Genomic DNA, 24018 nt, shown 5'->3' with positions numbered 1-24018 from the left:
GGAGGCAGATACAATAGGGTGTATAAGGGACTTTTAGATAATCCCATGAAAATGCAAGGAAGGAAAAGATATGGACCAAGGGCCGGCAGAAGGGATTAACTTAACTTAGCATCATGTTCAGCACAACATCCTGGAGTAAAGGGCCTATTCGTATGCTCTACGGTTGTGTATTCTTTCATTGCAACATAACTGCAATCTACATCCAGATTAATTCAGCTCTCTTACTGCCTTGTCAAATCATCAGTATCAGAGGTATATTTATCTCTCAAAAATGCTGACTAAACAAGAATGAAGAGAAGAGTTTTTGCTTTTTGAAATCCCTTGCTTATTACAGCGTAGTCCTTATCATGAGATTCTTCGTTCAACAGCATCATTATCTTGAAAATTCTATTGAAAAATTATTGTAATACCTTGAGCCTCAATAAATTTCATGTCCTAGTGAGAATCGTAGAGCTGTACAGCACAGAAACAGATCATTTGGTCCAATTTGTCCATGCTGACCAGATATCCTGATTAAATTTACTCCCATTTGCCAGCATTTGTCCCATATCCCTCTAAACCCTTCTAATTCAGGTACCCATCTAGATGGTTTTTAAATGCTGTAATTGTGCCAGCCTCCATCATTTCCTCTGGCATCTCAATTCCATACACCCAACACCTATCTGCCTGAAAATGTTGTTATAGTGCAGCTTGCCTGATGTTTGTTTCGGGAACCAGTAATGCTGAAATTACATAACAGGTGCCATCAATACACTGCTTTACAGCAGTACTGATATACAGCTTCACCCAGTACCTTCAACAGCATCTTTTAAACAAAGGGTCTCTACCACCTAGAACACAGCTTCTCAAATTGCTCTGACCAAGTGCCCACAGAAGTGAGTCCCTTCATCCCACAGGTTTTACCATAGTGCGCATGGCCTAACTGTCTGACCTCATTGGTCTAATTTCTATCCTAAACAAACAGAAGATTGTGTTTACGTAAACATCAGTGATAGAGATTTTGACATTTCTTTCTGCGCACTCCCATCCCCCCACCCATCCGGACTTTTATTGGCACTCCTCCTCGCCCCCACCCCCACCCCCCCAAACCAATGCTCTCGGGCATCCCAGCCACCTCCCTTTTTCTCACAGATCTGGGGGCTTTAGTGCCAAACTGGTGTCACAATGAGGTAAGGTTTTGGAAGTACTGTCGTAGAAGGACAAAGGCAGCTGATACATGGGAATGCTATCACTGACAAATTCCCCTGTGGGCCACTCACCCCCTATCTTGGAAGTATGTTGCTGTAATTCAGTGACACTGGGTGAATATCCTGAAACTCCATCCCTAACAATATTGTGGCTCTCTTTAAGGCACATGGACTGCAGCAGTTCAAGAAGGCAACTTATCACCACCTTCTCAAGGGCAATTGGGGCTGGGCGAGTAATACTGAGGAGAAAGTGAGGTCTGGAGATCAGAGCTGAAAATGTGTTGCTGGAAAAACGCAGCAGGTCAGGCAGCATCCAAGGAACAGGAGATTCGACGTTTCGGGCATAAGCCCTTCTTCAGGAATCCTGAAGAAGGGCTTATGCCCGAAACGTCGAATCTCCTATTCCTTGGATGCTGCCTGACCTGCTGCGTTTTTCCAGCAACACATTTTCAGCAAGTAATACTGACCCAGCCAGTGACCATGTCCTATGAATGAGTAAAGCAAGAGGCTGACCAAATCCCAGTTTAGTCTGTAGTGTTGAATAGGGAGAGAAGCAGAGGAAATTGATAGTGAGGGCAGACAGTCTTTGAGTCAGAGCTGAAATACAAACATACAGTACTTTTCTCTCTTTGTTACTCAATTTGTTCAGACCTTACACTAGTGTGACCCTGTATAATAAAATAAAATCTTGAAAAAAATGGAGATAAAGTTAGCTCTACAAAAGACTTTTTCTGCTTGTCATGTTGTCCCCAGATGAGGGGGATACAGTCGACCACACCATCAATAAGGTCAAATACATTTTCCATATTTTTACGCTGAAAATTTCCTGAGCATCTCTATGGCCTTTGCAGTTAGGGAAACAGGTTGGAGACCCATTCGTCAGTCACTTCAGGATTGTCACTGTCATCAGCTGTACTTGCAGAGAGACTTCAATGTCCAATGATATGTTGCCCAGAAATTTACAATGTAACAAGGCCTAACCCTGCCCGAATTGAGTGATGTGGTCATACAATAGGTTTGCACAGATTACATGCAGAGTTACGAGTCTGGAAATGTAACTTATCAAAGGCATTCTTCTGTTGGATTCCTTATCCTGCCAATGAAAGTGGCATACATCTTTTAAATTAACTGGAGTTTGGTGTCATCTAAATTTGACCCATCGTGATTTTGCCGCAGAACCGGTCAGACCTGTTTTAGGTCTTTCTCTTTTGGAAAGATGTGAGGAATGTGGATGTGATACAGAATAAGCACTAAGGTGATGATCAGTGAGAAGTTTTACTTATGAATCGAGGAAACTGGGATCCATGGGAACAAAAGTACAAGCTGAGGAGAAATCTGCTACTGCTCAAAATGATCAATGGTTTTGATGAGAGAGAGAAACTATTTCTCAGTGTCATGAACTAGAAACATAAATTTTAAGATTTTTATGAAAGGTAAAGTAGGAGAGAGAAGATTTTTATAAAATGCAGTGTGTTAATAAGGCTTTTGAACTCTCTGTGAAAAACATAGGTGGAAGGAGCATCCAAAATGACTTTATAAATGAAAGGGGATAAATATTTCATGAGAATTGAAAAGAACAGGTAAGGGGCTAAGTGGACAGCACTTTCAAAGAGCTGAGTAATTTCCTGCTCTTCAAATTACCAACATTCATGAATTGCTCTTGACATTTTTGCGAACATTTAAAAAACGTAGAATATAACTTTTAAAATGTTGGCTTTGAAGTTAATACTAAGAGAATCATAAGCCACTTTGTCGTGAAACAAATTTGGGCTGTTTAAATACATGTCTTACAGAAATTGCTTTGGGTTCTTTTTAACTGATGATGTGTTTATTTATAGAATTATCAGGGAAAAGGTACGAGAGTACCAGTTCAAACGGCTAAAATATTACTATGCAGTGGTGGACTGTGACTCTTCTCAAACAGCGAATAAACTTTATGAAGAGTGTGATGGGATGGAGTTTGAGAGCAGCTGCTCTTTTCTGGATCTCAGGTGAAAAAGAATACTAAACTCTTTCATTCTCTCGCAAACAGCAATATATAATTGTGCAAATAGTTCTGTAAGGGACAAGTCGGTAGCTTTTAGCTAGCCTTGTTGTGTGGCGACAGACAGGGCTACCTTCAGCCAACAGGGGCCATTTGGCAGTAACCGGCTGCTCTCAGAATCGCTAGGAATTTACATTGCTGTGCAAATCCATGCTCCTCCAATTTGGAGCATGCGCTGATTTTCCCAGGTGGCAGTCTGGTCAAGCTGAACTGAAGTCAAATTGGATCTAATATTAGACATAGCTTGGAATTTCCTTGGCAGTACATCACTTGCTCCCTTCAGATTGGAGCAACCATTGATTCTTGCACAGTAACCTACCAGTTTTCCAATAATTTTAGGCTATTCACCTCCATCTCAATCCATATCCACTCCACCTGTTGATAACTTTTGCATGACGATGTTGGTGAGATTGGTTCTACATTTGCTTTATTCTTCACTGGTCACAGTGTGATCTGACTATGACACTAAACAGTTTGAACAGTTCTACTGTTGGATCACAGTAATTCAACATCCTATTGAATTGTCATTCTATAGTGTTTTGGACATGTGCACTTTTAAATCTATTTGGGTACAGAGTCTATTCTGCACATTTGACTGTCATTAATTTTTAATAGTTTTCTGACATTTTCTGCTTTAGCCTGCATTTTGCCTTTGTGAACCGAATGTTTAGCGCTTGAAGTACAAAGCACAAGGAACAATTGTCCTTCGTTAGGTTTCCAAGTGGTCATTTTTTTGTGTTATGCATGAGCAGTTTGTTGATGGGCCACTTGATAGAATATCTTTTACTTGTGGATATGGATCTAATTTGCAGTGATGAATGAGCACGAGTATGTGTGAAGTAAACAGAACAGTGACGACAGTTTGTCCTCTCGCACCCCTTCGGTTGTCCCGTGTCAGTTAGTTAAATCTCCATTTGGAATGATGTTGATGCAATTCTTAACAGATGTTCATGCACTAACTTGTAATACTGTTACTGAAATAATGGTAGCAATAGTAGTTGAACTGTCTGCTGCACTTGTCTTTTACATTAATTTACATGACGTGAAGTCACTTAATTGTAGTAGTCTTTGAATGCAGCCTTTTGTTTCATGGTAGTGAAATAAAGTATTCAAATTGTATTACTGCAGTGCTGTGTCAGTGAGGAATGGAAGATTTATATGTCTGAAAGTGATTTGTTTGGGTTTGTATTGTTACCCAGGTTTATCCCAGACGAACTAACATTTGAAGATGAGCCAAAGGATGTTTCTACAGATGTGGATTTGGCAGTGTACAAACCAAAATATTTCACATCAACAGCACTCAGCACATCAAAGGTAATTAAAAGCATTTGCGTGTAATCTTATAAACAACATGGGTCATGTATTTATATACACTGTATCATCCATTTCATAAACCGTGAACTTGGAATTTATAAAGAAAATCAAATTAGATCAGTTTGAAGCAGTAAATAAAGTCTCTATGGTAACCGTTAATACTTGATATAATTCTTTGCTTTCTACATTTCTACATGCATCAATTTTGAATATTTTTTTGAAGAAACATCTTGGACACAGAAAACTGCATAACATAGACCAGATGAAGGAATGGAGCGTGCAACAAGGCAGATTTCATGCAGCTTTATCAGTTTGACGTGCCAAAACAAAATTGTTTTCTTTTAAGAACCAGAGTTGGTAGTGAAGTGTTTGAGAGATTTAACTTGTGTCTCAGTCTTTAAATAATAATTTTCTGGTATAGAACTAAAGGTTTGGCACTGTTATAAATGCTTTGTTTTTATGTTACTTCTTCAAACTTAGTTACATAAACAGGTGTTGGAGGTTAATTGGTATATGATCATTACCAGGGAATGGAATGGCTTTGTTCTGGATAACTTAGATTGCTATGTTAGATCCTACTTATTCATGCTCACATCCAAAACCTAAAAATATAGTTACAACATGGAAACACTAATTTAGTTCAAATGCTGTGTCTAGGTATTTGCCCTCCATGTCAGAAAATTGTTCTAATCATATTTGTCTACCCTATTTCCACATTTCTTCAACTTTCCTTTCCTCGAGCTATGTACTAAATCTAATCCTGAATGTAAAAATTGTTTCTGCATCAACCTGTCACCTTAGAAGTGAATTTTACACTCTGATAATTTGTTTTATAAAGACCCCAAGCTTTATCTATGTGCCTTGGATCCAGTCTCAGTATCCGCAGCCCCTTGTTGTTTGCCTATCAAACTACTGGGGACAATTATTCTATCTGTTCCCAGCGCTTCCACTTTAAGAAGTTTCCACTATATCTGTGTTGCTGGAATAAACATAATCCAATTTTCAAGTATTTCTTTATATTTGTATTCCCTTGTATCTGGCTTCATCCCTACCAAGTCAGGCAGCATCCGAGGAGCAGGAGAATCGAGGTTTCGGAAGGTTTATGCTCAAAACATCAATTCCCCTGCTCCTCGGATGCTGCCTGACCTGCTGTACTTTTCCAGCACCACACTGTCTACTCTGATCTCCAGCATCTGCAATCCTCACTTTCTCCTCCTTCATCTCTATCAATTAAATCAGAGACATGAACTTATTAAAATTTATGTTTGGAAAATTACAGAAGTGAAGAAAATATTGCCATCAAATCCACAGAACCTATCTGAGGGTTTTAAAGGCACATTGTAGATGCACTGACTATAATCTTTCAAAATTCTCTCAATTTGGGTACCACTCCTTTAGATTAGAAAAATGTGCAGTCACTTCATGACTTGAGTTGAAAGAGAAATATTGGAGAAATAATGCTATATTGTTGTAGAATTACTATAGCCTGTAACTAAGGACTGAGTGATTAAACATCTTGATAGTTTTTTAGTAGATCACATTGAGGCAGAATATTGAAGGGTAGGTTATGCCAACAAACCTGATGGAATATTTTGAAGAAGAGCCTAGAATTACAGAGTAAATTAATGGATAATTGGGAGGCTGGTATATTTACAACATTTAGAGTTGTAGAGTCATAAGAGATGTACAGCACGGAAACAGACCCTTTGGTCCAACTGGTCGATGCCAACCAGATATCCCAACCCAATCTAGTCCCATCTGCCAGCGCCTGGCCATATCCATCCAAACCCTTCCTATTATTATACCCATCCAGATGCCTTTTAAATGTTGTAATTGTATCAGCCTCCACCACTTCCTCTGGCAGCTCATTCCATTCACGTACCACCCTTGCATGAAAAGGTTGCCCCTTAGATCTCTTTTATATCTTTCCCCATTCACCCTCAACCTATGCCTTCTAGTTCTGGACTCCCCCACCCCAGAGAAAAGACTTTGTCTATTTATCCTATCTATGCCCCTCAGGATTTTGTAAACCCTCCAGGGAAAACAGCCCCAGCCTGTTCAGCCTCTCCCTATAGCTCAAATCCTTCAACCCTGGCAACATCCTTGCAAGTCTTTTCTGAACCCATTCAAGTTTCGCAACATCTTTCCAATAGGAAGGAGACCAGAAGGTCTCTATTTTTCCAATGCTTTTCTCTCAACTCAAGTCATGAAGTGACTTACATTAGAAAAATGTACAAGGAATGGTGCCCAAATTGAGAGAATTTTGAAAGACTATAGTTAGTGAATTTACAATATGCCTTTAAAAGGCAGCTGGATGGATATATGAGTGGGAAGGATTTTGAGGACTATGGGCCAAATGCTGACAAATGGAACTAGATTAATTTAGAATATCTGGTCGGCATGGATGAGTTGAAGAGAAAGGGTTCTGTGTGTATGTCTCTATGACTATGACTCTAAGTGAACGTCTATGAATGCTGTTTTTATGAACTTTCAGAAGACATTGAATAAAATTCCTCATGAAAGACTAGTCGCTAAAATTCACGCTCATTAAATTGAAGGCAAATGATTGACCTTGTTAGGAAACAGGCTAAATGACAATCGACAGAGAGTGGCATAACAGTCAAGTACTCTACTTCATCCCGTTAATAATGTCTTACTGTGTTGGGGCCTTAACTAATCATAATGTTCATTAACAACTTAGATGATGGGATGCAAAGCCACAATTGCCAATGTCATAATTGCTGTGGATGGAAGCATAAATCATTAAGAACTATTAAGTGAATGGGTGAAGCTCTGCTGAATGGATTTCAATGCAGGCAAATGGGATGCTATCCATTATAGATCTAAAAAGGACAGGAAATAAAAAATCCCAAATAGTGAAAAATTAGAAGCCGTAGCAGTCTGAAGAGATTTATGTATCTGCATATGTAGATCATTAAAGTGGCATCAGTAGGAGCAGAAAATAATCAGAAAGACTAATGGAATGCTGGCCTTTATATACCTATGTACAACACAAAAGTAAGCATTATTTGCATGAATCTAAATCATGAATATAAATTCGAAATAGCAATGATCTCTATTATCAATCTTTCCATTCAAATTTCAAATGTTATCTTGCCTATGACCTCCAGACAGTGCAGGATATATCAGTAATACATTATTACAGTCTTTTGAGGTCTGTTGTGTGATAAGGGTAGCCCTTGTCCTTAATCTGAAATCACATTGTTTCTTGCAGGCAGAACTGACATGGGATGAGACTGACCATGAGCGTATCACTACCTTGACGAAACAGTTTAATAAGGATGAGATCGAGGAAATGGATTTCAAAGCATACCTGGCATCTTCAAGTGAGGAAGATGATGAAGCAGAGATGGAAGAGGAAAAAGAATCAGAGCAAGGTAAAGAAGGATTTGGTTTAGGTGGAGGAGGTCAGCATCTACTGAAAGCAGTGGTGCTTCTGGGACTTGCTTGTGCCTGCCTTTGGACCTTAGAAAATGTACTGAGCTTTGTTTCTCTTAGCCTCACTTCCTGTCCCAGGGTTCTGAGATATGTTGGAATGCACACAATTGACACTGTTAATTTAACTCGAGGCCAGTAAGATTTGGTCACCATTGTTCATAATCACCACACAAATACATCTGATGGGGCAAGTTACTATAGTTGTAACTTAATGTGAACTGAGACTTCTGGCTTTCTTTCACCTTTGTTTTTGATTTCTTCAGTGTCACCCATGGAGTTTTTGTCTCTCTTTATTTTGTGCTGAGCTTGATGGCATTAAATTTAATTTGACACGTTCTTGGCTGACTCTACAGAATCTATTGCTCCTATCTGTTTAAGTAGCATTTTCCAAATATAAAATATTTGTTTGGAGTTTCTGTATCTGAGACATGAATATGTTCTGGTATTATCTTTGGCCATTTTCAGTGGCATCGTTCCTGGACATTTAATAAAATGTATTTCATATATTCCTTTTGAATCATATTTTTTCATATTTGTGTACTGACTTGCGCCACAGAGAATTTACTTTGTTTGCTTACTTTTAGACAATGATGTTAAAAGCGTGGAAGAAAGTAAAGTGACAACTAAGACAAAGAAGGATACTGAAGAACAGATTTTAAAATACAGAGAGCTATTGAAATCTATACAAGGAAAGGAAGAAAGAAATAAAGACATGGAGATGGAGATAACCTGGGTTCCAGGTAAACCTTTTGTAGCCTGTTGCCTGAATGAATTGTGGAGAACGATAACGACTTGTGTTTAAATAACACTTTAAACGTTTTAAAACATTTGAAGAACTTTCCAAGAGCATTATAGAGTAAAGTTAGGCCCCTAAGCCATGAAAGGAGATATCAAGACAGGAGTGCTTGGGTCAGAGCAATAGATTGTGGTGGCGAGAGATGGAGAAGTTTGTGGATGGTATGCCAGAATGGAAAACCAAGACAATTGAAGGCAAGTCCACTATCGATGAAGAGATTAAAATCAGAAATCCTCCAGAGGCCAGGTTTACACTTAGATTTTAGGTTCAGGTACAGATTTCTGGGAATGTTGTAGGCCTGGACAAGATTTCATAGGAACGGACAAGATCTTGGAGAGATTAGAAAACAAGGAAAATTTTTCAATCAAGGAAGTATGTGACAGAGAGCCAGTGGAGATCAGTGAACACGGGGGTATTGGCTGAACGGGATGAGTAAGGGATCAGACAGCAGAGTTTTGGATGGCCTCAGATTTATAGAGGGTAGAACGTAGAACGAACCAGGACTGTATTGCAGTTGTCAAAGTTTGGATATAGTTGAATGGTTCAGCAGCGCATGAGCTGAAGCAGTGGTGAACTCGGGCAATTTACTGTGGCAGAAATAAATACTGTTAGTGATTGTAAGGATAGAAGATCAGAAGTTCACTTTGGGTTATATGTAATACCTTGGTTGCTAACAGTCTGACTCAGTCTCAGACAGTTGGAATGACACCACTGAAACGGTGACACTCCACAGTTTGACATACATTATGGGAAAATGTTTGGTTTTGTAGTCTTAAGGTTTTTCAACATGTATGTAGTATGGTCAATGTTTTAAACAAAATCCCAAAACACTTTCGAAGCATAAAAAACAAAATGACTGACATGATGGTTATAAAGAACCCCCAGCAAATAAAAACTGAAAGAGAAAATAATGAAAACTCACTATCCCAGAACAGAAAATAGACACAAATGAGAATGTCCTGGGTGAAGGAGATCATGCTTTGAACTTGGGATCTGCATTTCTTTCTCTTTCCATTCTGTTTTTTTTTTGGTAATTATATTTATTAGCAAAAAAATACTTTTTTGACTTTACAATAGTATAAAGTTATAAAAAATAAGACAAATACCAATATAATAAAAAACACAAATTACAATACAATTAGTGTCTACTAACTACTAATCGACCTTATAAAATGAAGCAAAACAAACAATGTTCAAAACAACACCAATAAATAAGTTTAAGTGACTGAAAAAAACACAAACACAAAATAACAATGCTCGACGCAAAGCTCCCAAACAAAGAATGGGAATGATGTATATGTACCCGAATAAACGAACGATTCCTGAAGAAGGGCTTATGCCTGAAATGTCGATTCTCCTTCTCCTTGGATGCTGCCTGACCTGTTGCACTTTTCCAGCAACACATTTTTCAGCTCTGATCTCCAGCATCTGCTGTCCTCACGTTCTCCTCCCGAATAAACGAACGCCCTAGTTAAGATAGCAGAGAAATCTGTGTTCAAATAACTCGGAAAGGGCTACCATGTCTTATAAAAAAGATCTATTGTGTGGTGCACAATATTTGTGAAATCATCCAAGGGCATGTGCTCCATAATTAATTTTTGCCATCCCAGCAAGTCCGGCGGGTTCTCAGACACCCAATTCATCAGAATATTCTTCCGTACACAGTAAGAAGATTGAATAGTTTCTTCCCATGCCTGTTTAAAGATGATAAATTTGGTAGACCTAGAAGGAGAGATGTCGGGCCTGCTTTAACTTCGGTCCTCAATACCTTCCCTATCTCCTGCCACAGCGCTCTGTTAAAAACAGAGCCTGTGGCTTGTCCAGAAGCAATGGGCAAGATTACCTACACTTATTTTACATTTGGGGCACATTGGAGAAGCCCCTTTTTAAAACTTTGCCAGATGGTCCGGTGTGAATGAACCCTGTGCAGAACTTTTAACTGCATGGTGTATGTCCTATTACAGATTGAGATCTTTCATGCATTCTCCTATATGTCCTCCCATGTTTCAGAAGAGATCCCCACTCCTAGCTCTTGCTCCCAAACTTCACATAACCAGTTAATTACCTGCCAAGCCCTGCCACCAGCAGGCAATAGAGGGCACTAACCGAAATGGTGCTTGTGGCACATAGCAACAACCTCCCTGTATCAGGCTTATTGGGCTTAGTGAGAAGCGTAGTCTTCTTTTGGATGAAATCCCTAACCTGAAAAAAAACGGAAAAAACTCTCTACTGGGCAGCTCATATTTGCGGCTCAGTTGCTTGAAAGACATCATAACCTCCCCCTCAAATAAGTCTTCCAAATTGGAAACTCCTCTCACTTCCCACAGCTTGAACCCTGAGTCCATCGTCCCTGGTTGGAACCCTCACCTACCATCTATGGGGGCGAGTGGCAAAGTCTTACATAAGCAACTGTTACTTTGATGCATTGCCCTCCATGCCTTGACCGTGTTAATCACAATGGGGTTCTGGTAGTGGTCTATAACTGTCCTCATCTTATCCATGAACAGGTTAATAAGAGGACACTTTGTCTGGGAGGTCTCAGTATCCAGCCATATTGAGCCTGGATCATTACCTGCCCAATGTCACACAAAGGACAGCTGGGAACTCAATTAATACTTCCTGATGTCTGGGAAATCAACTCCTCCCCATCCTTGAGGTTACTGTAATTTAATAAGTTTGATGAGGGGCTGCCTGTGACACCAAACGAAAGAACTAAACCAACCCCTAAGTTTCCGCAGTGTTGACCTGGGAAACATTATTGGGAGCACACACATGGGATAAAGCAAACGAGGAAGGACATTCATCTTAATAAGGGCTATTCAGCCCAACCACGAAATTGGAAGAGCCTCCCATCTCTTAATATCCGGCTGAACATTGTCAAGCAGGTGAACAAAGTTAATCCGAAATAACCGATCAAACATGAGAGTCATAAAAATACCTAGGTATCGGAAACCCGCTCATGACCACTTAAAGGGGAACCTAGGGCCACCTTCAACTTCTGCCACTTCCTTGAGGTCCTCCAAAGGAATAGCCTCCCACTTTGCAAAGTTGATCTTATATCCTGAGATAGCCCTGAATGAATTAATACATTGTATCAGATGGGGTACGGAGGTCATTTGGTCCAATTAAAAACAGAAGGACGTTATCCGCATATCGTGTAATCTTGTGTACCCTTGATCCCACTTCCGTAACGGTTATGTGGATATTTTAACAAATGGCCTTTGCCAGAGGCTGTATCACCAACGTAAACAACAACGGTGAGAGGGGGCAGCTTTGACGACTATTCCTGCCGAACCTAAAATTCCCAGACTTCACCCGGTTGGTGATGACTGCAGCCAGAGGGTAGCAATATAAAACCTCCACCCACTTAGCATAGACCCCACCCAGCCCAAACTGCTCTAAGACATAAGAGATATGGCTATTCCACCCAGTCAAATGCTTTCACTGCATCTAAGGAAATCACTAATATTATTAGAGGACCTATGGTCTCTTATAAAACTTGTCTGGTCCACTTTGATAATATAGAGCAACACCTTCTCCAATTTCAGTGCCAAAACCTGAGACAGAATCTTAAAATCTGAATTTAATAGCGAGATGGGCCTGTGTAGACTATAGAACAGTACAGCACAGAACAGGCCCTTTGGCCCTTGATGTTGCGTCGACCTGTGAATTAATCTAAGCCCATCACCCTTCACTATTCCATCATCATTCATATGCTTATGCAAGGACTGTTTAAATGTCCCTAATGTGCCTGAGTTACCTACATTGGCAGGCAGGGCATTCCACACCTTACCACTCTGAGTAAAGAACCTGCCTCTGACATCTGCCTTAAATCTATATCACCCCTTAATTTGCAGCTATGCCCCTCGTACAAGCAGACGTCATCATCCTAGGAAAAAGACTCTCACTGTCCACCCTATCTAAACCTCTGATCATCTTCTATGTCTCTATCAAATCCACTCTTAGCCTCCTTCTGTCCAATGAGAACAGATCCAAGTCCCTCAGCCTTTCCTCATGAGACCTTCGCTCCAGACCAGACAACATCCTGGTAAACCCCTCTGCACCTTTTCCAATGCTTCCACATCCTTCCGGTAATGTGGCGACCAGAACGGCACACAGTACTCCAAGTAAAGTCGCGCTAGCGTTTTGTACAGTTGCAGCATGACATTGTGGCTCCGAAACTCAGTCCCTCTACCAATAAAACCTAACATACCGTATGCTTTCTTAACAGCACTATCCACCTGGGTGGCAACTTTCAGTGATCTATGTATATGGACACCAAAAATCCACACTACCAAGAATCTTTCCATTGACCCAGTATTCTGCCTTCCTGCTATTTTCCCAAAGTGAATCACCTCACATTTAGCTGCACTGAACTCCATTTGCCACTTCTCAGCCCAATTCTGCAGTTTATCCAAGTCTCCGCAACATTCTTCCACACTGTCCACCACTCCACTGACTTTAGTATCATCTGTAAACTTACTAACCCACAATCCTCAGGAACCTTCCCCTTCTTAAGAATGGGGAAATATTAGCTTCTCGCAAAGATGGTGGTAGGCATATAGGAGTGATTTGTGCATTTCAAACATTGGCCTGACAGGATCCCTATAAACTCCTTGTAAAACTCACCTGAGAGACTATCGGGTCCAGGCGCTTTCCCACTTTAGAGTTGCCTAACTGCCTGCTGTGTTTCCTGAACTGTCAAGGGGGCATTAAGGAGAGAGGACTGTTCCAAGGTTACCCCTGGGAGGTCCAGGCTCTTAAAAATAGGTTTCCATCTTTGCTCACTTGTCCTCGCAACCTTCAGACCAATACAATTCAGAGTAAAAACCCTTTTGGCACTGTATGTAAGGACCTGAGCACTGTCTCTAATTTCAGTAATGGATTGGGGTGCACGCTTTTTCCAAGTCAGACATGTGAAATATTTCCCTGGCCTATCCCCATTCTCGAATAGCCTTTGTCTAGCAAAAGCAAGTTCTCTCTTTGTGGTTTATGTAAGTACAGAATTCAGAGCAGCCCAGAGGGCTGTGATCCGCTGTACTTGGTCACTGAAGGCCTCGCAAAATGTGCCGCCTCAGCGGCTTTCACCAGCGTCTCCAAGTAGAAGTCGCTGTTCCCTCTTGTGTCATTTACAGCTAGCCAAGTAGGGAATAGCTAATCCCCTAGAAAAGGCCTTAGCAGTCTCCCATAGCATAGATGGACTACTAGCCGTGCCTGAGTTGATAGTCAAAAACTACTGAAACTCCCTCAAAAAGTATTCCACAAATTTGGAATCCTTGGGGAGAAAAGGATCCAGACGCAAGTGCCGTGAACCTAGCCCCTCACTCTTGGCCTTAACCTCCAAATATACCACCACGTGATCAGAAATAGCTATGTTCCCAATTTTACAAGAATCTAGAAGGGTTGAGGGAGCCAGAAAAAGATCAATCCCCGTGTGACATTTATGTGGGTTTGAAAAAAAGGTGAAGTCCCTGCTGGTAGGGTGAAGACATTTCCAAATGTCCACCAGGCCCAACTCCTTGCATAAGTCAGTCACCTGCTTGGCCTCTGAAGAGATAGTCAGGGTCCACTTGGCATCCTGTCCACTGCTAGATCTAAAAGGCGATTGAAATCCCCCCCCACCCATAATAATGTGCCATGTTCTAAATGGCACACAAGTTAGAGAAGTCACGAGTCAAAAATTTGAGGGAATGCGCTGGGCGACAATAGACTTTTAAGATGCCACATTCCTCCCCATATATCAGGGCCTTAGGTATCACTAACTGCCCTTGCTTATATTTCACCTGCTTTACTAATGTGAATGGAAGATTTTTCTGGATAGGTATAGCCACTCCCCTACTTTTAGTAGTAAAGGATGAAAAGAATATTCGGTCATAACCCCCCTGTTGTAACTTCAGGTGTTCCCCATCATCAAGATGGGTTTCCTGCAACAGGGTGATATCAACCTTTTCCCTCTTAAGGCTAGAAAGCACTGTGATTTCTTTTAGCAGGCGAATGACTTCCCTTGATGTTCCAGATGCACCATTTAACAAGTAAAAAGTGAGGTCTGCAGATGCTGGAGATCAGAGCTGAAAATGTGTTGCTGGTTAAAGCACAGCAGGTTAGGCAGCATCCAAGGAACTGGAAATTCGACGTTTCGGGCCAGAGCCCTTTGGGAATTTCCTGTTCCTTGGATGCTGCCTAACCTGCTGTGCTTTAACCAGCAACACATTTTCAGCACCATTTAACAAGCCTTATCCCCTTTCAGAGACCCTTGAACCCCCGGGAGGGAGAACCCTGCTTGCAATGCGCCGCACACAAGTAAATGGAGACTCAAAGAGTCGTAAAATTGTTTATGCAAAAACGACTATCGCTACTAAAAAATTACAAAGAAAACCAACTGATAAACCTTGAACAGGAGACTCTTCCCCGCTGCCCATAGGATGCACTCAACCTACCTATCCCCCCCCCTCACAGCTCCTTCAAATCCGGACTGTGTCCAGCCATCAGCAAAATTAAACAAGTGAACAAAGAGATGATCCTTAAATCAACAGATGACGAACAAATCAGGATAAGCACTCCACTCATCCCCAACTCCATGTCAACCCCAATTATAACTAAAAGAGAAAAAGAACCAAAAAAGGGGAAACTAAAAAAAAGGGGAAAACAAAAAAGCACCCATAATATTTCCCATGATAAGACAACATATTCCAAAGTTTGTTTTGAAACAAATTATTAGGGAAAGAGGAAAAGAAAGGGAAAACACAGGAAAAGTAGGAAAAGAGGACAAACATGAACCATATTCTTGAGATCAGTTGGTCTGTTTTAAAGTGTCCACTAAGTCCTTGGCTTTATTCGCCGAATCAAATGTATAAATGGAATCCTCATGGCTGAAATGGAGCACCGCGGGGTACCTCATGGAGTGCTGGGTGCTCAGGTTCCTTCGCCTCTTCTTAACTTCATCAAAGGACTTTCTCTTTTGGATTACAGCTGCTGAGAAATCTTGAAATAACATAATTTTTGACCCCATGTGCATCAATGCCTGTGTCTCTTTCCTCAGTGGTCTGGAGGCTTGTATCACTTCTATCACTCTTTGCTTGTTCCTGTATGTGTCGAAGTGAACTAGGACCAGGCGGGGGCGCTGTATGGCCCAAACCTGTGCACCGCCACCCGATAGGCCCTTCAATGTGCAGCTGGCCGGACTCAATTTGAAGGCCCAGAACACTGCAGCAGCCAGTGTTCAAATAAGCTGACTGCTCACCTTCTTCATCCTCGGGGAACCCAACAATCCACAGATTTGTCCTCCAACCTTGATTTTCGAGGTCGTCAACCTGAACTCGCAAGGCCCGCGCTTGCTGTTCCAGGGCCTGGATCCATCCACATGAGGACTCAATCGCCATTTCCAAGGCCATGGTTCAACCCTTCAGCTCCTCCATCCGTGCCCCGAGGCCCTGGAGCTCTCGTTCATGCTTTTGCCACCTGGACACAATGGGTTGGATCTGGGCACGGATCTTCTCGATGGCAGCGTCAAGTCTCGCCATCGCCAATTCCTGCAGGTCCCTGCAGTACCCCGGGGGGGTTCGGGAGAGGCCACTGCTGCACCCTCTGGCATGCCCGGTACTGCAGGGGAGTGTCCTCTGCTGCTGTTTGCTTGCTCCCTTTCCCTTTGGCATCCTTCCCACTCCAAAATATGAACAAATAAGTTTTCTCAAAGTTTTTTAAATTAACAATTCTCTCAAAGAAGTTAGCCAAGGATAGCAAAAAACATCAATATGCCTTGGCTGTTAGGCAGAGCTGTCCACGCTAGTTCTAGTGAATTGCCACCATCTTGCAGAGACCTCTCTTCCCATTCTTAACCAGCATATCCATTGAAACACTGTACTCCTATCTTGGGAAACATCAGTAATATGGAACCCCTCTTGTTCCTCACTGGAACATCCAGGCATGTCCACTCTTGAATCCTGATTCACTTAGTAGCCAGATCTAAAATGCATGAAACTTCTTACCAGGGTGACTGATTTACTGATTGCCAGGCATAATTTTGGATTGGACCTCAAATAACCACCCACCTACATCTGTGAAACATAGAACTTGTGGGTGGCACGGTGGCACAGCAGTTAACACTGCTGCCTCACAGCGCCAGAGACCCGGGTCGATTCCAGCCTCGGGCGACTGTCTGTGTGGAGTTTGCACATTCTCCCCGTGTCTGCGTGGGTTTCCTCTGGGTGCTCCGGTTTCCTCCCACAGTCCAAAAATGTGCAGGTTAGGTGAATTGGCCATGCTAAATTGCCCATAGTGTTCGGTGAAGGGGTAAATGTAGGGGAATGGGTCTGGGTGGGTTGCGCTTCGGTGGGTCAGTGTGGACTTGTTGGGCCGAAGAGCCTGTTTCCACACTGTAAGTAATCTAATATAATCTAAAAAAACTTAAGTGTCCTGTGCAAAAGAAAAGAAGGACGGCACAGTAGCTCAGTAGTTAGCACAGCTGCTTCACTGTGCGGGGACCATGGTTTAATCCCACCCTCAGGCAACTGCCTGTCTGAAGTTTGCATGTTCTCCCCATGTCTGCGTGGGTTTCCTTGAGGTGCTTTGGTTTCTTCCCACAGGATTCTGGGTAATCCAAATGCAGGACGGGAAAGAATTGTGGTTGTCAGAGCTGCGTCTTTTTTGAGGTATTGGAACTGATTTCCTCGAATTCCAGGAGCAGTAATTATAATTTGCTGCATTGTTTTGGAACTTCAGAGGGAAAAATATCAAAAGAATGATACTTTAAAAAGGAGGAAGAGAGACAAAGGCAAAGAGCACATGGTCAGTGAGAGAGAAAGAAACCTGCACTGCTGTCTGACACAGCAGCGAATTTACACAGCTATGGGTAAATTAACAGAAAGGGTTTAGAGGGATATGGGCCAAGTGTTGGCAAATAGGACTAGATTAAATTAGGATATCTGGTTGGCATGGATACGTTGGATCGAAAGGTCTGTTTCCGTGCTGTACATCTCTACGATTTCATATGCTATTTAGGTGGTTTGGTAATGCTAAATTGCCCGTAGTGTCCAGGGATTGTAGGTTAGGTGGATTAGCCATGGGAAATGTAGGGTTATGGGATGTGGATGGGTCTGGGTGTGATGTTCATCACAGGGGTGGTATGGGCTGAATTACCTGCTTCCGTACGTACTGTCATGATTTTCTGAACTGCAGATGCTGAAATCAGAAATAAGAACAGTTCTGAAGAAGGGCACTGGACATGAAACGTTAAGTCTGCTGTCTTTTCCCAGCTGCTGCCAGAACAGTTGAATTTTTTCCAACAATTTTAAGTGTCCTTTACCCTGTCATGCTGGATGCATTGATTTTTCCTTGCAGTGGAAGATGAGATGAATTCTATGTTTGAAGCTTTTCCAGTAGTTTCTGTGGATTTTAAAGAAAACTCCTCCTTCAGCCAGCAGGTGTCATCATGACTACAGATCTTACTATATGAATGCAAATAGGTTGAATTTGACTTTTTTTTTCAGCTATGCAGACATTCTGGTTCTACAACAAAAAGACTGAGGGAGAAAAAGCTTTACTGCACCTGTTTGTGTACACACTATGTAAAACTTTCAGTGAGGACCACGTCTGCATACATAAGATTTTAATTGTGTATTGCTGCTTGCTGTTCTGCAGATATACTTTTACTTCTACGCAGTTTTTGTAGCATGGGGAAACTTGAACAGGGGAGGCTAAACAATCGGTGTGAAGTTTATTTAACTCGACAGGTGCATTTTCAAAAGGGTAGAAAATTTGAAGATTGTGTCCTGCCTTCTTCTTGAAGTTAATTGAGTACTCCAGATGTAGTTCAATAACTGCTTTTGATTCAAGGCAAGCCTTCATGAGAATCTAATCAGAGATCTGAGGTCTTGATCACAAGCCATATGTTTCACCCATGTGCTTTTCTCAAGAAAATAACAACAGTTTCAACCCCCAGGGATAAAGTGGATATCATTAACCAAATAAATAACTCTGGAGAGAGCATAGTTTCACTTTATTTAGTTTTAGGTTTTAAATGTCGTAATATGTCAGTCTGTGGTTTTAGCACAGCATGTTGTATCTGAAACATCATTGATTTCTAAATCCCAAAAGTTAATAGTTGGCAGACTTTTAATACTTTGGCTGTCCTTGCTAAACAATCTGAGAAGGATGAAGGATAAGCAATGCCGTGCATATTTTTTAAAAAAGTGCGTAACGAATTTTGTCACTTTTTTTTTAAACAATGGTCTACCCAGCAGAATGGAACTAATAATAATACTTGGAACTGAAATGTGCAGATCCCTCAGGGTCACAAAGGATTGAACCTTTCTGATATTTATAATGAAATTGTTTCAAATAGTTCATGTCTAGTGCAACATAGTTCTTACTTTTTTGTATTATGATCATTTATAGTCTTTCGTTAAAAGTACATTGGCAGCCTCTTGTGAGGATATTCAGTGACTGACCTGCACAGTAAACAAAAGTAACAGATAAACTATTGATCCAGCAAGCCAGGTTTCACAATGGAATTTTAGTTTTAGATATCAATCTTTTTAGACACATGTCATGGGCAGATGGGACTTGAATCCAGGTGGCCCAGCGGTAGACACATTATCACTGCACCACAAGAACCCTTCGCTATGGGATCTGACTTGTTCAGCATTGACGTCAGCTGTGACCATCAACTGCCCTGCCATCCAAAGAAGTGCTGTCCCTAAATCAGATATATATCTACTCCTAATATTGACTACTTAAACCCAATTCATGTTGTAGTTTCCCACTGTGAGTAATACCACAAGCAGTGCTTATGAATAGAATGTTTAACCTCAATTTCAGTAGATCACATAAAAGCAATGTCATACTTGACTGCCTGGCAGTGCACTCATTCCCACACGTCTGCTAATGTTGCTCAGTAACCATAAGAGATGATGTCTGCAAGTGCAGCAGTGCAGGGATTATTGTAGCTTTGTGCCTCCCCAACTATAAAAAAGCAGCTCACAATCACTCAGTGCTCTGCCCTCCAATTGTCACTTAGCCATTGAGATGTACAGCACGGAAACACCCACTTCGGTCCAACTCGTCCATGACCAGATATCCCAACTCAATCTAGTCCCACCTGCCAGTACCCGGCCCATATCCCGCCAAACCCTTCCTATTCATATACCCATCTAGATGCCTTTTAAATGTTGCAGTTGTACCAGCCTCCACCACTTTCTCTGGCAGCTCATTCCATACGTGCACCACTCCCCGCGTGAAAACGTTGCCCCTTAGGTTTCTTTTATATCTTTCCCCTCTCACCCTAAACCTATGCCCTCTAGTTCTGGACTCCCTGACCCCAAGAAAAAGACTTAGTCTATTTATCCTATCCATGCCCCACATGATTTTATAAACCTCTATAATGTCACCCCTCAGCCTCTGACCCTCCAGGGAAAACAGTCCTAGCCTATTCAACCTCTCCCTATAGCTCAAATCCTCCAACCCTGGCAACATCCTTGTAAATCTTTTCTGAACCCTTCCAAGTTTCACATCTTTCCGATAGGAAGGAGACCAGAATTGCATGCAGTATTCCAAAAGTGGCCTAACCAATGTCCTGTACAGCCACAACATGACCTCCAACTTGTACTCAATACTCTGACCAAGAAAGGAAAGCATACCAAAAGCCTTCATCACTATCTTGTCTACCTGCAACGCCACTTTCAAGGAGCTATGAACTTGCACTCCAAGATTTCTTTGTTCAGCAACACTCCTGAGGACCTTACAACTAAGTGTATAAGTCTCGCTACGATTTGCTTTCCCAAAATGCAGCACCTCGCATTTATCTGAATTAAGCTCCATCTGCCACTTCTCAGCCCATTGGCCCATCTGGTCTAGATCCTGTTGTAACCTGAGGTAACCTTCTTCACTGTTCTCTACACTACTAATTTTGGTATCATCAGCAAACTTACTCTTATGCTCACATCCAAATCATTTATATAAATGATGAAAAGTAGTGGACCCAGCACAGATCCTTGTGGCACTCCACTGGTCACAGGCCTCCAGTCTGAAAAACACCACCAACCTCGGTCTTCTACCTTTGAGCTCTTACCCACCACCCTGAGATATTAGCCCACTCAGTTACTGTAATTCACAGATACTATTGGCAGATTTACGTCACTTTGAATTTGTTTTTGTCGGTGTTACAACAAACCTGTTTTGAACAACTTGATTCAGCTTTGTCTCTGAAGCAGTAACTTGTCGGGTGTAAATGGGTCCATTCCATTCAAATGGCCATTCTTCATGTTGAGGCTGCAAGGTATTGGCTTCAGGAGGGCATTGCATTTGAGATCAGTTCTGTCCTCTTCCACAATCCTGTCTTCTCCTGGGCGCCCAGGTGGATCTGAGAAGGGAACTCGACCTGATGTTCATCCCATCCACAGCAGCATGTTGTTTTGGCTCACTGTAATGATGCAGGAGCAAATTACTGCAGAAGCTGGAATCTGTACTGAAAACAAAAAAAAATGCTGAAACCACAGTGGGTCAGGCAGCATCAGTGGAGAAAGAAACAAGCTAACATTTCAAGCCTAGATGACTATTCATCAGAGCTGACGTGAAGTGTGAAGGGACAGCACTGATGCAGTAGTTGGGGGCAGCTGTTAGAATGTTGGGAAAGAAAGGGCACTGGTAGTGCAGCTTAAGTGATCAGCATGCAAGAATGGCAGAACTGGAAAGAACAGATGGTCCCACTGGAGTGGGGGGAGGGGAGAGAGGACATGGTAATAGAGAACGCCACAACTAAAGCTAAAATGGAAGAAATGGGAGTGAGTTCACAGTCTAAAGGTGTTGAACTCAATAGGAAGTCTAGAAGGTTGTAATGATGCGCATTGCCCTATTTGAGGAGTAAGTAAGAAAAATGAACTGTAGTTGGCAGTAAACCCCCTCAAACCTGCTCCACTGCTTATTAAAACCATAGCTGATCCTCAACCTGAACATCACTTCCTGTTCAATCCTCTCAAGTTCAAAAATCTTTTGATCTTAGTCTTGAGTATTCTCATCAACCAAACATGCACAACTTTTTTGGGTAGAGAATTTCAAAGATTGACAGTTCTTTGAATGAAGAAATTTCTCCTTATCTCAGTCTGAAATGGTCAAACTTTTGTCCTAAAACTCCCTTCCTAAATCTAGACTGTCTACTCAGGAAATAGCGTATCACCCCACAAAAAAAAATTAGTGTATATTTTAATGAAATCACCTCTCAATTTTATAAACTTGGAAGCATTAGCTCATTCTACTCCATCTTTTCTCATGGTGCAAATCCATCATTCCCAGAATTAATCCAGTAAACCTTAATTGACCAAAACTGTACACCGTGCTCAGGTGGGATCTCACCAGAGTTCTGTAATATTGTACAACACTTTCTTAATCTTGTCTTCCAAATGCTGTGCATTATTTTTGAAAAGAATTCTTATTGATAACAAGCCGGTGGGGATGTGAGGGTAGTTTATGTACTCTTAGCTTTATCGTTCTGATCGTAATTGCTACTTTACTGATCAGCATTGTTACTTTAAATTTTTTTGTTTACCTGTTTTAGAATTACTTGTGAAAACACAGTAATGACTCATACTATCCCAGTCTATTACTTTTGGCACTGAATAGTTGCCAGGAAGCAACAGCATTTGGAATAAGTATTGAGAAATCATTTTTTGGTTTAATTCTGCTTAACCCCCAAGTAAACACTCCAACTCAGGCACATTGCCACTTTTAAAACATTTTTAATTGTTAAGATTACAGGAAATTCTAAAGCGAACTATTCTGCCACAGTTGAGAACTGATAAAAGATCAAAGCGATGATGAAAGATATGACAGATTGCTTTGATGATACAGCACATATCTCTCACTTTGTGTACTAAATTCACTCTGTCCTGTGATTGTTAAATGTCTCCATATGGTGGATACTCTGGATATTATAAGAAGGGTGTTTGCTGCTAATTTAATGACATTAACAAGAAAAGCACTGAGTGACAAAAATAATATCATATTACGATTCAAGAATTGTGCATTGATGATGAAGTTATTTCTTAGAATGATCATTAATCTTACTTGCATTTGAGCAGTTTATGAAATTTTGCCCTTTGGACAAACAACCACCTTCAAAGCTTCATGAGAGGATTATACAAAATTTTGAACAAGGTCAACACATTGTTAGTAGGAAAGGCACGAACAGACATAATGCCCAGATGCAGCAATGTTCCACTTCATGACCTTGATTAAAGCTGACTTAATTTATCTCGTGTTTGGATATTTGCTCTCCAGTTGTATATATGTCAGCAGTTACAGTGCATAAAGTAAATAAATGATCACCTTTTCTGTAAGCAATGTAGATCTTTGTTGCACCAATAAGCTGTGTGTTCCCAGTTTACACTACCTCTGGTTGAAACAGTCATTTTGTCGTATTTATGTCTTTCAATTATCAATATAAATCAATGTTTACAAAGGCCAGAAAGTTTTGTAGGCTGTGCAGTGGAAGTTTTTGAACTTAAAATGAAAAGTAATAGTGTAAAATGTTAAAAGTACTATAACATGACCCTAGTCGTATTATCGCTGGACTGTTAAATCCATAGACCCAGGCAATTGTCTGGGGACGGAAGTTTGAATCCCGCCACAGCAGATGGTGGAATTTGAATTCAATAAAAATCTAGAATTCAGAGTCTAGAGCATGAATTCATTGTTGATCATTGGAAAAACCCATCTGGTTCACTAATGTCCTTCAGGGAAAGACACTGCCACCCTTACCAGGTCTGACCACATGTGACTCCAGACCCACAGCGATGTGGTTGACCCTTAACTGCCCCCTGGATGTTTAGGTATGGGCAATAAATGCTGGCTTAACCAATGACACTCTCATCCTGTGAATTTTTTTAAAATGGTAGAAAAAAAATTATTTTACTATCTAGATAGCATTTATGGTGAATTTTCTAGACCCTTTGCTTGTAATAAATGAGAGGAAAGCTGTGTGTTCACTGCTATTTCTCCTTTTTGTTTTGGTGAAGGTGAAATATAAAACATTTATCAGAATTCTTTCAGATAACTGCAGAAGTCTCCTCTTGTAATAATGCAAGTACAATTCCTGGACTATGAGCTTCTTTTGAACACATTCGTTAGACACAAAATAATCTTTATTTAAAAAAACTTCCTAAATTGTAATATAGTTTAAAAGATGTGACATTAGAAATAGCAGAGCAAGTACTGAAAATTGCCATCTA

At 41.1% G+C, this 24018-nt stretch overlaps 1 protein-coding gene across 1 annotated transcript in view; it reads left to right on the top strand.

Annotated features, from left to right (window-relative positions):
* Positions 1 to 24018, top strand: part of esf1 (ESF1, nucleolar pre-rRNA processing protein, homolog (S. cerevisiae)) — an 83428-nt gene that overhangs the window by 21650 nt on the left and 37760 nt on the right. Inside the window, exons 6-9 of the mRNA XM_060831088.1 lie at positions 3026 to 3178; positions 4431 to 4545; positions 7781 to 7943; positions 8589 to 8744. Of these exons, the coding sequence (XP_060687071.1) occupies positions 3026 to 3178; positions 4431 to 4545; positions 7781 to 7943; positions 8589 to 8744 (587 nt within the window). The remainder of the gene's footprint in view (positions 1 to 3025; positions 3179 to 4430; positions 4546 to 7780; positions 7944 to 8588; positions 8745 to 24018) is intronic.

The sequence above is a fragment of the Hemiscyllium ocellatum genome, chromosome 10 (assembly GCF_020745735.1).
Source record: "Hemiscyllium ocellatum isolate sHemOce1 chromosome 10, sHemOce1.pat.X.cur, whole genome shotgun sequence".
Taxonomy (NCBI): domain Eukaryota; kingdom Metazoa; phylum Chordata; class Chondrichthyes; order Orectolobiformes; family Hemiscylliidae; genus Hemiscyllium; species Hemiscyllium ocellatum.
This window is presented reverse-complemented; position numbering and strand designations above follow the sequence as displayed.